This window comes from Hipposideros armiger, unplaced genomic scaffold (assembly GCF_001890085.2).
Source record: "Hipposideros armiger isolate ML-2016 unplaced genomic scaffold, ASM189008v1 scaffold_1192, whole genome shotgun sequence".
Taxonomy (NCBI): Eukaryota; Metazoa; Chordata; class Mammalia; order Chiroptera; family Hipposideridae; genus Hipposideros; species Hipposideros armiger.
In genome coordinates, this window is record NW_017732542.1 from 333,147 (window position 1) to 349,500 (window position 16,354).

At 40.5% G+C, this 16,354-nt stretch overlaps 1 protein-coding gene across 2 annotated transcripts in view; it reads left to right on the plus strand.

Annotated features, from left to right (window-relative positions):
* Positions 1-5,757: 5,757 nt before the first annotated feature.
* ZNF200 (zinc finger protein 200) overlaps positions 5,758-16,354 on the plus strand; it is a 13,996-nt gene continuing 3,399 nt past the window's right edge. Inside the window, exons 1-4 of one of the 2 annotated variants that reach the window (XM_019632883.1) lie at positions 5,758-5,932; positions 6,703-7,029; positions 7,610-7,701; positions 8,016-8,139. In XM_019632883.1, coding sequence (XP_019488428.1) covers positions 6,783-7,029; positions 7,610-7,701; positions 8,016-8,139 — 463 coding nt within the window. In that variant the 5' untranslated portion in view covers positions 5,758-5,932; positions 6,703-6,782. The remainder of the gene's footprint in view (positions 5,933-6,702; positions 7,030-7,609; positions 7,702-8,015; positions 8,140-16,354) is intronic. The other variant, XM_019632884.1, reaches the window with a different exon arrangement.

Below are 16,354 nucleotides of genomic sequence, written 5' to 3' on the forward strand. Positions count from 1 at the left end.
GCATTTTAGCTGTAGAGGGCAGTGTCACTGGCCCTCATATGTGGGATCCGAACCGGGGCCCTCTGGCATCCCAAGCCAGCTCTTAACCAATGCGCCACTTGGCCGGCCCCCAACCGATTACTTTGTAGCTCCTATCAGGTGACCCCCAGCCAGGCACAGGCAATGGCTGACCTGGGGCTACACCAGAGCCCCTCCCATGAAGCCCCAGAACCAACACACCTGGTGGTCAGCTTTACACTACACCAGAGCACCACCCAAATAGCTCCACAAGTGACACACACAAAGGGTAGACTTGGCAGGCACCAGAGTCCTACTACAGCAAATACCACTGTGGGATCACCCCCATACTAGAGCTCATCCACTATAGTCATGGCCAGTCCTCACAACCAGTCAGCCTGAGGATCACTGACAAGCCAACAGCAATCAAAGCTCAATTACAACAGAAGTGCACACAAAACCCACACAATGGACACGCCTGGAGCACCTGGCTCAGGTGAGCTGGGAGTCTGCAACACTGGGCAGGACACCTACTACATAAGGATACCAAGCCAAGACTGGAAGATGTAACAGATCTACCTAATACATAGAAACACACACAGGGAGGCAGCCAAAATGAGGAAACAATGAAACATATTCCAAATAGAAGAACGGGACACAACTCCAGAAAAAAAACTAAACAAAATGGAGATGAGCAATCTACCAAATACAGAGTTCAAAACACTGGTTATAAGGATGCTCAATGAACTTAGGGGAAGAACAGATTAACTCAGTGAGAACTTACACAAAAAGATAGAAACCATAAAAAAGAACCAGTCAAAAATGAATACAAAACTGAAATAAAGAATACATTAGATGGAATCAACAGCAGATTAGGTAAAACAGAGAATCAAATCAGTGACCTGGAAGCAAGATAGTAGAAAACACACAATCAGAACAGCAAAAAGAAAAAAGAATTTTTAAAAATGAGGATAGTTTAAGAGACTTCTAGGATAACTTCAAGCATAACAACATGCACATCATAAGGGTACCAGAAGAAGAGAGCGAGCAAGAGATTGAAAACCTATTTGAAGAAATATTGACTGAAAACTTCCCTAACCAGGCAAAGGAAATAGACATACAAGTCCAGGAAGTGCAGAGTCCTAAACAGGATGAACCCAAAGATGCCCACACCAAGACACGTCATAATTAAAATCCCAAATGTTAAAAACAAAGAGAGAATCTTAGAAGTAGCAAGAGAAAAGCAGTTAGTTACCTACAAGGGGACTCCCATAAATAAGACTGTCAGCTGATTTCTCAATGGAAACTTTGCAGGCCAGAAGGGATTTGCACAAAATATTCAAAGTGATAAAGAGCAAGAACCTACAACCAAGATTACTCTACCCAGCAACACTAACATTTAGAATTGAAGGACAGTTAAAGAACTTCCCAGACAAGAATAATCTAAAGGAGTTTACCACCACCAAACCAGTATTACAAGAAATGTGAAAGGGACTTCTTTAAGAAGAAGAAAAAAAAAAAGAATAACAAAACGGGAATAACAACATACCTATCGATAATTACTTTTAAGGTACATGGATTAAATGCTCCAATCAAAACACATAGGGTGGTTGAATGGAGAAGAAAATAAGAGCCTTACTTATGCTGCCTACAACAGACCCACTTCAGGTAAAAAAAATACACACAGACTAAAGAAGGAAAAAGCTATTTCATGCAACTGAAAATAAAAATATAGCTGGAGGGCCGGCAGAGTGGCCTATTGGTTAGGAGTTGGCTTGGGACGCCAGCTCTGAGCAGCAGGGCCCTGGTTCAGATCCCACATAGAGGGCCCGTGATGCTGCACACTCTATAGCTAAGATGGTGAACAACAGCTTGACCTGGAGCTGGGCTGTCGTGAGTCGCCGGTGACGGCATAGACTGCGGTGGGGCTGGCCGGCAGTGGGTGTGAGCTTTTGTGAGCTGCCGTGAGCCGCTGTGAGTGGCCGTTCAATGTCCGGCGAGCGACTGCCTCACCCGGGAAGAGCGCAATGATAATACCAACATGGGACAGTGAAGCGATGTCCTCCACAACTAGACTGAAGAACAAAAGGACAGCAACATGTCTGTTCCCCTTCCCCAATTCCCCAACGCTGTTCCCCTCCCCCAATGCCCCAATTTTAAAAAAAGAAAAAGAAAATATAGCTGGAGTAGCAATACTTATATCAGATAAAATAGACTTTAAAACAAAGGTTATAACAAGAGACAAAGAAGGACATTTCATATACAGTAGTCAAGATATGGAAGCAACCTAAATGTCCATTGATAGACAATTGGATAAAGAAGAAGTGGTACGTATATATATATAATGGAATATTACTTGGCCATTAAAAAGAATTAAATATTACCATTTGCAATAACATGGATGGACCTAGAGGGTATTATGCTGAGTGAAATAAGTCAGACACAGATAGACAAATACCATATGATTTCACTTATATGTGGAACAATCAAAACAGAAACAAACTCATAGATACAGAGAACAAACTGATGGTTGCTGATGGGAGTGGGGTTAGGGTGCTGGGTGAAAAACGTAAAGGGATTAAGAAGTCAAATTGGTAGTTACAAAATAATCACAGGGGTGTAAAGTACAGCATAAGAAATACAGTCAATAATATTGTAATAACTATGTATGGTGCCAGGTGGGTACTAGACTTATCAGGGGGATTACTTCATGTTACATAAATGTCTAACTACTATAGTATAAACTTGAAACTAATATAATATGGAATGTCAACTATAATTTTAAAATTAAAAATAAAGTGTACAATTCTGTGGTTTTTAATATAATTCACAATGTGTACAAACAGCACCACTAACTCCAGAACATTTTCAACACCCAAAAATAAGCCCTGCACCCATTAGCAGTCACTTTCCATTTGGTCAATCTATGTTAAAGCACGTGTCAGTACTTCATTCTTTTTTTTATTGCTGAACAATAATCTATTATATGGATATAATACATCTTGTTTATCCATTTACCAGTCATCAGTTGATAGATGCCTGTGTTGTTTCAACTTTTCAGCCATTATAAACAAAGCTGCTATTCATGTACAAGTTTTCACGTGGATATGTTTTTATTTCTCTTGGGTTTATCCTAAGTAATGGAATTGCTGGATCACATGGTAATTCTATGTTAACATTTGACTGCCAAATTGATTCCAAACTGACTAAGCTTTTCAAATGTTACTGACCAGTTAGTTTTCCTCCACTGTAGAATGACTTCATGGCCTTTGCCTTTGTCTTTTGTCAGTTGGAGGAGTTCTTTATATGTTGGAAATGTCTAATTCTTTATCTGGCTTTTTACAATTATTTTCCAGTCTATTTCTTGTTGATTTTATTAATACTGTTTTCTATTGTTCTTATCATAAAACTTTACTCTAAATTTGTTTTCATATTTTAACCACAAAATAAATCATTGTCTTCAGTGTAGAATTTGTAAACAAATTTTACAATATGATACATGCTATCATTTTACGTTTGTAAAATGAACTAAACACTTCTCTTTGATTCCAATAATTGGATAAAAAATATTTGAATAATTGTTTTTTAAAGTTTATATATATATATATATATATATATATATAATACACACACACACACAAACAGGTTTATATTTTACTTTAAGGCATCTTCATTTCCTGTTTTGCTTCAACGTTAAAATTAATATGTTTGGTTTTTTTTAAGATAAAGATTTTATTGGGAAATTGGGGGAGGGAACAGCGTTGGGGAATCGGGGAAGGGGAACAGACAAGTTGCTGTCCTTTTTTTCTTCAGTCTAGTTATGGAGGACATCAATTCAGTGGCCCATGTTGGTATTGTGATCATTGCGCTCTTCCCGGCTGAGGCAGATTGGCTGCCAGCCATTGGACCGCTGCTTCCAGCAGCTCACGCTGGCTGCCGGTCACTCACAGTAGCTTACAGCAGCCCACTGCAGCCCCACTGCAGCCTACGCTGCCGCTGGTATCTCACAGCAGCCCAGCTCCAGGTCGAGCTGTTGTTCACCATCTTAGCTGTAGAGAGTGCAGCGTCACTGGCCCATGTGGGATCGGAACCAGTGGCCCTGCGGCTCAGAGCTCACGCTCCCAAGCCAACCCTTAAGCAACGAGCCACTCGCCCGGCCCAAACTTAATGTTCTCTTAAGTGTTCTTTTATTGGTCATTAAATTCCATTTTTTGTATGTATTGGGTTGTCAGAGAAGTCATGATGCACTTTTGCAACAAAAAACATAGAAAAATACGTCATGACTTTTCCGACAACTCAATAGTTTAAAGACAGGAGTCTTATTTTTTCTCCAGAAGAATAGACAGTTTCTGCTAGCACCATCGACTTTACACTAAGTTGAAATACTGCTCTTTCATATAGGTCCCCATATATTCAGATCACTTTTGGCAATTACCGTTTTTGTTTTGTTTTTTACTGTTCTATTTATATTCTCCTAGTTCAAACCACACACCTTTAATTAAAAAAGGTGTTTTAGTGATTCTGATGTCTGGAAAGTCAAGTATGCTTTTTTCCCCTTAATTTTCATGCCACACAGTTTTTTCAGTAGTCTCTTTATAACATATTTTAAAACATGGTCAAGTGAGTTACCTATAGTTAGTGTTAAGAAAAGATACTGAGGGCCAGCCAAGTGGCTCAGTTGGTTACAGCAAGAGCTCTGAGCAACAGGGTCGCCGGTTTGATTCCCACAAGAGCCAGTGAGCTGCGCTGGAGCTGAGCTGCCGCTGAGCTGGTGAGAGCACGTGCTCTTAACAACAAGGTTGCCAGTTCGACTCCCGCATGGGATGGTGGGCTGCACCCCACCCCAGATTGAAAGCAGCAACTGGACTTCGAGTTGCGGTGTGCCCTCACAACTAAGATTGAAGGACAACAACTTGACTTGGAGCTGATGGGTCCTGGAGAAACACGATGTTTCCCTTCCGCAGTTCCCCAACACTGTTCCCCCTCCCCAATTCCCCAATAAAATCTTAAAAAATATATAGAAAGACATTGATTTATATTACTACTTTTGTCATCATGCTGCAAGCTGGTGTTACAGAAGGATAAGGCAGTCCCTCCCGTTATCACAACCCTGATCAAGAGAGAAAAGACGCTGTTAGGCGTCCGTAAGAAGTTGAAATTGAGAACGGAAACGAAGATGGTCTGAGAAGAACACTATGATTTCTTACAGAGTAAGGTGGCCAGACCGCGGTATTGAAGTTGGCAACCGGGGTAGAGGAGGGTCGCCCGGCTCTGACCTATGGTACACCCCTGACGTAAGGGACAGATATAACAGAACCCACTGCCCACTCGCCCCTTCTCTTGAACTGCTCTGGATGCGTTCGTGGCTACTACGGCCACCTAAGGCCAACCTTCCGGTCCTAGAGACGACCCCTTCCGGTCTATCCCCATCCCCGTCCCAACCACCGCGCCTTGGCGTGTCCCATTGGCTATTTGGAGCCGAACTACATTTCCCAACAGGCTCTGGAATTAGCCCGTACCTGGAGTAGTGCCAGCCTGTTATGGAGGGCTGGGGCCCTCCGTCTGTTTTCCGTCTTCCCAGCGGAGTCACACAGAGAGTGGCTGCCACCAACCTGCCTCCCTCCCGCCCTAAGAGCTCCGCCGGCCAGCCTGGAGCCTCGCCTTCTCAAGCGCAGACTGCCCGCTCCGAACGGGGAGACCAGGCTATCGCACCGGAAACGAGGCACCGGGTGTGACGTCACAACTGCTAAGGTTCCCGGCCTCCCACAAGGCACCGCGTTCCTGCGGTGCTCGCTTTCTGTCGGCGGCTTGTGAGGACACTCACAAGGGCGAGGGGTGGGATTGGTCTCTCGCGCCTAGTTTCCCGGTCTGTGTCCAAGCCTGGGTCTCTGGGCAGCCCTCAGTGAGAGTCCGGGTGTGACAGAGCCTCCGAAAGGTAAGGTGCTCCGAGAGGGCGGGAACCAGGCTGAGGCGACCTCTGGGGAGCGGGGTGTGTTTCGTTGGTGGAGGACCATGGCGCGGATAGGGAACCAGGAGCGCGTGCCAGGCAATGCCCAGGCTGTTCCTTGCGGTCAAGGTAGCCCTTGACCTTTGGGAAAGGTTCTAGAGTAAGCCAGGCCCGGTGGGCCCCACTGGGGTGTCCCTTGCTGCCTTCAACAGGGCTTTCTCACCATAAAAGAAGAGTCAGCAGGCCACTTGTGGACACCTCATGCGGCCTTGCGTTTGCTCCTTGAGCTATGAACTGCCACGCCCACCGCCCCTCCCCCCCAAGGGCATCTGAGGGACCTGCTGTCAAATTCAATGGCCAAGTTAACTGACTTATAAGCAGATGCCCTCGGTATTGGGCCCCAGATTTCCTGGCTTCAAGCCCATTGTTCTTTCTACCAGCATGACTTAAACAGTTCTTCCCAGTGAAGTTTGCACTTAGTATTTCTCAGGAGCATGGCCTTTGGTCTTCTGCTGGCTGCCTTTGCTCCCTTCCATTTGACTCTTGAGGTTTGAACATCCTGTGGCTTTCATTCTCAGGATCTTCCTTTCAAGCCTTGTTAAGAGTATTCCACTCAGGGATCTTCCATTTTAGTTACGAGTTCCCTACACCAGCTTATCTTTCCCTTCTGACTTAGATCTCACTGCCCAAGCCACACTGGAGTTGTAGGCATGCCCTACCTTATCTTGTGGGTAACCCACAATTTCTCTTGTCTGCAGCTTTCTGACAGATTTCCTTCAGTAAGAGGTGGCTTTCCAAAGCTCTGCAGAAACGAGTGTGGTGTGTGATTCAAGGTACTATGGCAGCAAAAGTGTTTCCTATGTCCCCAAAGCCAAAGCAGTCCTTTATACTGAGAGTTCCTCCAAACTCCAAGCTGGGCCAAGACCTAATTCAAGATGCTACTAGTGGGCCCAAGACCATCCACCAGCTGGTTCTGGAGCACTTCCTCACCTTCTTGCCCAAGCCAGGCCTGGCCAAGCCCAGTAAGAAAGTAAAAGAGACCTTGGTTATCATGAAGGATGTGAGCTCAAACTTTCAGAACAGAGGTAAGAACACTCTTCTGTTTCACTAGAAGAGAAAGGGATGGGGGCTGAGTGATAGGCTTCCGTCCTATTAATGAATTCCAGTTAAGATGGTGGGTATTGAGAAAAGGAGTTGATTCTAGTAAATAAACATGTTGGGGAGAGTATGGTTTGTTGGGTGTCTGTAAGGCTATAAAATAAACAGTGTCAATTTTCTATTAACATGCTGGGGGGTTAGAGGATATCTTTTTAGGATAAATAAATGTGGCTGGATTATTGATTTCACTTTATGTGGAATTTTGGAAATTTTGTGCTTGTCATGGGCATCTTCAGACATTATCTTCCCCCAACCTCCCCTTTAGTAGAAATGGGAATTTTAAAAGGTACTTGGGGAATCATTCTTTTCATAATAAAGACACCCAATAAGGACACAGGTTCAAGAGCCTGTAGTTTATGGCTTGATCACTGACTGGGCTCACAGGAACAGAAAAGGCCATGAGCTGCCTGTGGAAGAAGTGAGGACACCCTGGCCTCAGGGTGTGGGTAGAATCTCCATATTAGAGTCACTGACTTTTCAGTTAACTACAGCTTTCTCTTTTTCCAGTGCATCCTCATCCCTTAGTGAAGCTTCAGACCAGAGAAGGAATCCAGCAGAAAGAGGAGACAGGGTTTCAGTGTTTGAAAGCTGAGCCTGAGGTGGGTTTGGTTTTCCCGTTCACTGTTTGAGTGCATCACCTTCTCTGCTCTTGCTGGCCTCCCCACTCAGCCAGTCTTTGTATAAAAACACACTTTGGGGAGTCAGCAAAGAGACTGGGCTTGTTCCTCATGCCTCCTTGGATGTTTTTCTTCTGCTTTTCCTCTGGCTCCTCTGAGCTTGGCTTGCCTGTCTGGCTGCATCTGTGTGGGACTTATAGATCCCTTCCCTGATCTTTGGGTCTCAGTCTTTCTGATCAGCAGGGCTGTCAAGGAACCTCTGTAACTAAGAGGAAGAGGGCCTGTTGCTCTTTCAGGAGTTGGTGGTCTTTGAGGATTTAAATGTATTTCACTCCAAAGAAGAATGTGTGAGCCTGGATCCTACTCAACAGCCCACCTCAGAGAAGGAAGAAGACAGTGTTGGGGAGATGATGTTATTAGGTAAGAAATCAAGTCTATTGTGTGTTCAGATTGAATGCTATGGGAAAAGCATGTTCTTCTATTTCTTTTTTTTTTTTAATTTAATTTTTTTTTATTGGGGAATTGGGGGATGGGAACAGACAAGTTGCTGTCATTTTGTTCTTCAGTCTAGTTGTGGAGGACGTCACTTCACTGGCCCAAGTTGGCACCATCATTGCGCTCTTCCCGGGCAAGGTAGATCAGTTGCCGGCTTTGGACGCCGCTCACAGTGGCTGCTGGCCGCTCATGCTGGCTGCTGGCTACGCACAGTAGCCCATGGCAACCCACTACAGCAGGGGCTGCAGCCTACGCCTGTTGATGGGGACTCACAGCAGCCCAGCTCCAGGTCGAGCTGTTATTCAGCATCTTAGCTGTAGAGGGCAGTGTCACCGGCCCTCATATGTGAGATCTGAACTGGGGCCCTCTGGCGTCCCAAGCCAGCTCTTAACCAACGCTCCACTCAGCCAGCCCCAAAATAATTTCACATTTTTTTTTTTTAATCCTGCTATCTGTTGGCAGCTCAGCAGCTGCTCAGCTCGGGCCGGGAATGGAACCGCTGTTGCTCAGAGCTCAAACTCTTGGGCGAGCTCTTAACCAACTGAGCCACTTGGCCAGCCCTGTTCTTCTATTTCATCTCAGACTTTTTCGAGACGCCATTCACACCAACTAAGCACATATTCACACACGTTTAGTTCTTGTCTTAGCCCATGTGGTAGAGCTGTAGGTGGCCATTTTCCCTTTATCTTGGGGGCATCAGGGCTGAGGGGACTTCTTTTGGTAAGCAAGACCTGCTGCTAATGTACTAACACCAAACATTTAAACAGATAGAAAATGTGGGCAGACTGTTTCTGAATCCATTTTCTGGATCCAGTGCTATTCTCACAACAGGTATATTTTAAATTAGTGTTTTCATTGGACACATGAAAAACTCTCTTAAGTCTTTTTTTCTTGATGTTCAATAGCTGCAAAGCCTACTAGTATAAGTGAAAATAGTATATCCCACTATTGATGAAAACAATATCTAGCACTTACTAAGCACTTGTGTGCCATTATGTGCTGGGCACTAGTCTTAAGTACTTTGCATACATTTATTATTTCATGTAATTCTCACAATAGTACTGTGGAGTATAGAGTTATTACTGTTTTACAGATGATGAAACTGCAAGCAGAGGAAAGTTAAGAAATTTTCTAAAGGTCACACAGCAGTAGGTAATGGAGCAGGGATTTGGGCTCTGGAGATCATAACAGCAGAGCTTGCAGTCTTGGCCCAGAGGTGCACTGCCTCCTTGCTGAATTTCTCATTATTTTGTCAGTGAATTTCCTATTATTTTGTCAGTGAATTTCCTGTATGGTTAGTGAATAGGGCCTTCTTCATTTGTACTCACTTCCCAGTAATGGTTAATAAGTGCCCTCAGTGCTACATGTGAACTTATCCGGCAGCAGCTTCTCCATAATCTGCTTAGAAATGCTTCAACTTTTCTTTAGAAGTATACTGTTGCCCTAAAGTCAGGCACTCTCAAAAATTGTTTTGCTGAGTGCCTAATACTTTTTACCTTGACTTCAGGGTTCTTTGCTTCTGAGGCTGAAGTTGAGCAGAGAGTGGGTTTTATGAGTTGTCTGCAGTGACAAAAATCTATGTCTTTTGAACTCTGTAGTTTTCTTGAACTATACAGTCAGGGTAGTGGTATACAGTAGGCTTGGTTAATTTCCCACAGATTATTCTGTTATATTTTCTTTATTTTAGGGAAAAGTATAAACAGATAAGATTTATTACAAAGTTTTTCCTGAGTCTTGGGCAAAGCTAGCATTTATTTTGAGTGACTGGTTGGTGGGTATGTGGCCAACTCCAGAAACCCTTGGGCCATGAACCTTGAGGCCCTGAGACCCAATGCTTACCCTCCCCTCCTCCTCCCTTGCCCATACCCTGAATCTGATCATTTAAGCTTAAGAGTCAAACAATAAACAGCAAACATAGACACATGATTTTTAAAAAAGTTTAGAGTCATTCACCAACATATAGTAAATGCCACTTGTTTTTTACTCAGGCAGGACTGGGTTCTGGAATTCATTAAAAAGATACAGATTGCTCAATTCCTACCCTCGAAGAGTTTCCAATTTGTTTTGTAAGATAAGTCATTCATATAAAAAGATAAGCAGTGTGAAACCACTATATCTATAAAGAGATATAATTAGATTGAGGCAGGATTTGAACCCAAGAGCAGAGTTTGGAAGAAGATGGATTTTATTTCCATAACAGGAAATAAAATGAGATTATCCTCTGGGCACTTGGACGTTGGGGATTGGAGGTCAGATGTAAGGATAAAAAGATGTGGGAGTCAGCATACAGCTGACAGTTAAAATAGTTAAAATTTGGTCAGTTTGCAAAGGAAAAGTATAAGGGAATAAACCTTGTGGGGGACAGAAATCAAAGGAGAGCCCTTGAAAGAGGATGACTGAATGTGTCTCTCAGTCCAAATGAACCACATAAAAACAACTGGAAATGTAGAACACTTAAATTCTCAGTGAGATACTCCTTATGGTTATATCTACTGTGGTAAGAATATACTTTTACAAGATTGATGTACACTGACTACATACTCTGCAACAAAGAAAGACTCAAGAGATTCCAAAGAGTAGAAATAACACAGTAGGATCTATAATAATATAGCTAGAAATTAAATAAGAAAAAAAAGTTCACCAGAAATTTAAAAAACTATTAAGTGACCTTGGGGCAAAGGGGAAATACAAATTAAAATTACATAATTTTTCTAGAAAACACTATGTATCAGAATCTATGCTATAATCTAAAGTGGTACTCAAGAAAATTCGTGGCTGTAAAAATATGTATGATAACTTAGAAGAATGAAAGTAATTAAGCCTCTGACTCAAAGTTAGGAAAACAGCAAATAAAGGAAAACAAAGTATTAGTAAATAGTAAACTAGAAAATCAATAAGTTAAAAAATAGAAAAAAAACCAGAGGAACTGATAAAAAGATTTTTTAAAATAGATAAAACCATTTTCCACTAAGGAAATTGAAATTGTCAAAAACTAGCCCCCACCCAAGAAAAAGGAACAGCCTTAGTTTCACAGGAAATTCTTATAAATCTTTTAAAACTAGATAATTAAAATGCTTTGAAAAATTCCAGAGTACAGAAAAAGAAAACTTCCAAATTCTTTTTATGAAATTAGTGTAAAAATAAATAGCACAACCTGATAAAAAAAAAAAAACTGCCATAACCGGGCCGGCCAAGTGGTGCCATGGTTAAGAACTGGCTTGGGACACCAGAGGGCCCTGGTTCGGATCCCACATAAGAGGGCCAGTGACACTGCCCTCCACAGCTAAGATGCTGAACAACAGCTCAACCTGGAGCTGGGCTGCCGTGAGTCCCCAGCAACGGGAGTAGGCTGCAGCCCCTGCGGCAGTGGGTTGCCATGGGCTACCGTGTGTGGCCGTCAGTCAGAGTGAGCGGCCGTCCAGAAGCTGGCAACTGATCTGCCTCGCCCAGGAAGAGCGCAATGATGGTGCCAAATTGGGCCAGTGAAGCAACGTCCTCCACAACTAGACTAAAAAACAAAACAACAGCAACTTGTCTGTTCCCCTTCCCCCAATTCCCCACCGCTGTTCCCATCCCCGCAATTCCCCAATTTAAAAAAAATCTAAAAAAAACCAAAACAAAAAAACAAAACTGCCATAACCAAATAAGATTTATTTCAGTAATGCAAAAATGATTTCATACTAGAAAGTCTATTATTATAACCCATCTTATAATAAAAAGGAGAAAAATCCTACAATCATTTTCATAGTTACTGAAAAGGTATTTGACAAAATACAAACCCCTTCTTCATAAGAACACTTAACAAAATAGTACTTAATGGATACTTCCCTAATGGGGTACTTGAGTAACTTTTCAGCTAGTATCATCTTAACGGGAAATATTTGGAGGCATTCCCACTTAAATTAGGAATACAACAATGAAGCCCACTATTGCTATTCTTGTATTTAATACTGTGTTCCAGGTATTAGCCAGTGCAGTTAAATAGAAAGAAATTAGATGTATAAGAATTGTGTAGCTAGAAAACTGTAGAGAATGTGTGAAAACTTATTACTACAAATAATAAGAGCATTCAGTATGGCAGTGGGATGTAAAATTATTACAGTATATGGAAATCATTAGCTTTCATATATGCAAATACAACCATTTAGAAGATATAAAATAGGAACAAAAAAGATTAAACACCTAGAAATAAACTTAAGAAATGTGCAAAAATTATGAGGAAAACTTTAAAACACTTCTAAAGGACACAGAAGTAGACTTGAATGAATGGAAAGAAATACCATGTTCTTGGCTAAGAAGATTTAACATAAAAAGGTTAGTTCTCCCCAAGTTGATTCATGAATTTAACATAATCCTTTATCAATATTCATAGGATTTTTTCCCATGGAGCTAGACAATCTGATAACAAATATAAATGGGAAAATAAATACAAGTAACCAGGAAACTAAAAAAAAAAAAAGCAGGGGGCGAGAGGGGTTCTAGTCCTTTCAGGTGTCATGATAATAAATCCTGTGTCATGAAAATAGTGTAGTATTAGCATGTGAGTAGACAGTCCAATGGAATGGAATAAAAAGTTCAGAAATAGCCTCAAACACACTAGGGATTTAGTTTGTGATAAAATTGGAATTTCTAGTCAGCAAGGTAAAAAGGAACTTTCTGATAAAAGGTGTCAGCACAACCCAGATTATAGCAACAGCACACATTTAAAATAATGTACAAACAAGGTTATTCATTGTGGCATTGTTTATAAAAACACAAGGTTAAAAGCAATCCAGGTGTCTCTGCAGGGTTGAATATGGTGTGTCCATACATCATACCATGTACTGGAATATAACAATTGAAATAAGAAGCAGAAATATACATCATATACTATCTTTTAAATAAGAAAGGGGGAGAAAAAAATGTATTGCCTAAAGAAACAATGGAAGACTAAAAATCTAGTAAAAACTGGTACCTGTCTGGGGGATGAATAGAATGGATGAAGATAGGGACTGAAGTAAGACTTCTCATTGTATACCTTTTCATTTTTTAACTTTAAAAATTACTACATTAAAGGGTGTAAAATAGAATTATTGATACTTTCTAGAAAATAAAAACCATAAGTTTCAATGAATTGTTCTCAAAACATTTAGCCCTTTAATATAACCTAACATTTATAATAATTCTTAAAACACCGATGGTGAGAACATAAAACACAACTGAGAACAAAATAAAGAACCTGCTATCGCTATTAATATTATTAACTAGGTTTTCTAAAGCAAGAAAGTAAGAAAAAGGGCTTAAGAAGAATAAATTGGAAAATGAGGGAACACTTTTTGTACTTAGTACAAACCCTGATTTGTATTTAGAAAATCTAAAAGGATCAACTAAAAAATTATATATAATAGTTTTAAGGTAGGTAGATAGGAAATAAATATATAACTGTCAGTAGCATTCTTAAATAAAACAATGAAAGCTCTCATTCAGAATGGCTACAAAATAGGAATAAACAAGATGTTTTATTGGTAAATATAAAAGAAGATTATTAAATATTGGAGAGACATGGGTCTAAATGAGAAAACTAAAATCATGTAACGATATTGGTGCCCTCCAAATTTATTTATACTGTATTTAGAGTCAAAATTTTTAAAAAGGTAGAAGTGGATATTCTAGCTGGTTTTACCAATATTAGACATGTTACAAACATAACAAACAGTGTGATATTAAACTCCAAATGTATTAGAGTTAACTGTAAAAATAAGTAATAAAAAATAGAAATTGATCAGATTTTGAAAGATAGATAAATGTTTTTCTGGTTTTAAGTTGTGGAGTTATTATAGAGGAAGACTTCATTTTAAAAAATGCTCTTTTTTAGTGATTGACAGATTTAGGATTTGTAATACATAAAATTTCTTTAAACTTATAAAAGTTTCAGACCAACAGATAAATTACTAGTTTGCAATAAAGCACAAAATAAAGTTACAATGAGAAACCATTTTATGAGATATGATCAAACAATACGGTGAATGTTTAAATAAAAATATTTATTACAGTGAAAGACACATTGCCATCAACCCCCCTCAAAATACCCCCCGCCCTCGCTTCAAACACACTTATCTCATCGTTCTTGCTACTGTCTGAAGCAGTTCTGGAAGTCCTTTCATGAGTGGCTTTAGTTGCACTGTCGTGGCTGCCTCGATGTCCTGAATCATTTTGACTTTGGGGAAGAGCCAGAAGCCGCACTGTGCCAGATCCAGTGAATAAGGTGGATGAGGACACACTGTAGTGTTTTTATTTGATAGAAATTACTGTACTGGAAGCGATGTGTGACAAGGAGCATTGTCATAACAGAGGATGATTTATGGCACACTTTAAAACACACCTTCTCTCAACTGTAACTCACACCCAACTGACTGCACTGAATAAGTTGAAACTTGTTGCACTGTTACTAAGGTTCAACCTGCAGTTTCACATGTTCAAGATCCCTGCCTTTTTGTTGGATGGCACTTGGCAGCAGCATTCACCATATTTTGTGATCACAACGGAAAGGTTCCGTGTCACACATAGCTTCTGGTATGGCAGTTTCTATCAAATAAAAACATTACAGTGTGTCCTCATCCACCTTATTCACCGGATCTGGCACCATACAACTTCTGGCTCTTCCCCAAAGTAAACATGACCATGAAAGGTAAACGTTTTGAATCAATTCAGGACATTGAGGCAGCCACAACAGCACAACTAAAGATACTCAAAAAGAGGACTTCCAGAACTGCTTCAGAAAGTGGCATGAACAATGGGATAAGTGTGTTCGAAGTGAGGGGGGAAGTATTTTGAGGGGGATTAATGGCAATGTGTCTTTTACTGTAATAAATATTTTTTAATTTAAACATTCATTGTACTTTTTGATCACACCTCATATACCTATTAAATATTTTTGTTGTTTATTTTGTTTTTGTTATCTTTTGTATTCTATTCTATTAAATATTTTAAAATTATATCCAATGCTGACAAGATTAGGTAAAATTGTTACCCACATGTTAATGGTTGTATTGAAATTGGTACAGCTTCTTTGGAAAGCATTATGGTACTTCATAGCTGTGATGAAAAGTGGCATAAGCTTTGATCCAGCATTTTCATTATCCTAAGGGAATAATTAAAAAGGCCACTAGGGTGAAACTGCTAAATCCAGCAGAGATTTATAGTCTGGCTTCAGGGTCAGCCACATGTCTAAGTAGTTGATTTAACCTTTTTCTTTATTCTCAGTAAGTTGCCCAGAGTTTAGGGGTCCCTGTCACTCCACCTGTTCACAACATACTGTGTCACCTAGTCTTTATAACCTGTTATTTTACACAGAGGAATTTTTTTGGAAGTGTAATATACAGAAAAGTCAACAAATCATAAGTGTACAGCTCAAATTTTCACAAAATGTACACATTTGTCTAACCACCACTCAAAACTGATTATTCCTAGTACCCCCAAAATCCCTCTTATGCTCCCTATCCAGTCACTATTTCCCTTCCTTCCCCAAAAAGACCACTATTGACTTCTACCATAGTTTCATTTTACCGATTGTAGTAATCACTTTAATGCCCAAATAATCCATTGTGTGAATATGCTATGCCTTCTTTTTTTTGGTCATTTTAGTTATTCACAGTTTTTCACTATATAGGATATTATATTATCTAATATTATAATATTGTAATATTTAATGTACTGAGAACCTGGAAGTAACTCACCTTACCGTTCACTTACTAGCCTCCTAAATATTACGAAGGGTACCCTTTAGTATTTATGTCCTTCATCCCCTGGTACTTAGCTCAGTGCTCTACACAGAATATAAGGTCACTATGAGCTTGCTGAGTAAGTAATTGCTGCCTATTTGGATAATGGACATATGAAGCTTTTCAGTATAGTCCCACTTATTTCATTTTTTTTTTTAAAGATTTTTATTGGGGAATTGGGGGATGGGAACAGCGCTGGGGAATTGGGGGGAAGGGGAACAGACAAATTGCTGTCTTTTTTTTTTAAAGATTTTTATTGGGGAATTGCAGGGATGGGAACAGTGCTGGGGAATTGGGAGAAGGGGAACAGACAAGTTGCTGTCCTTTTTGTTCTTCAGTCTAGTTGTGGAGGACGTTGCTTCACTGGCCCAAGTTGGCAC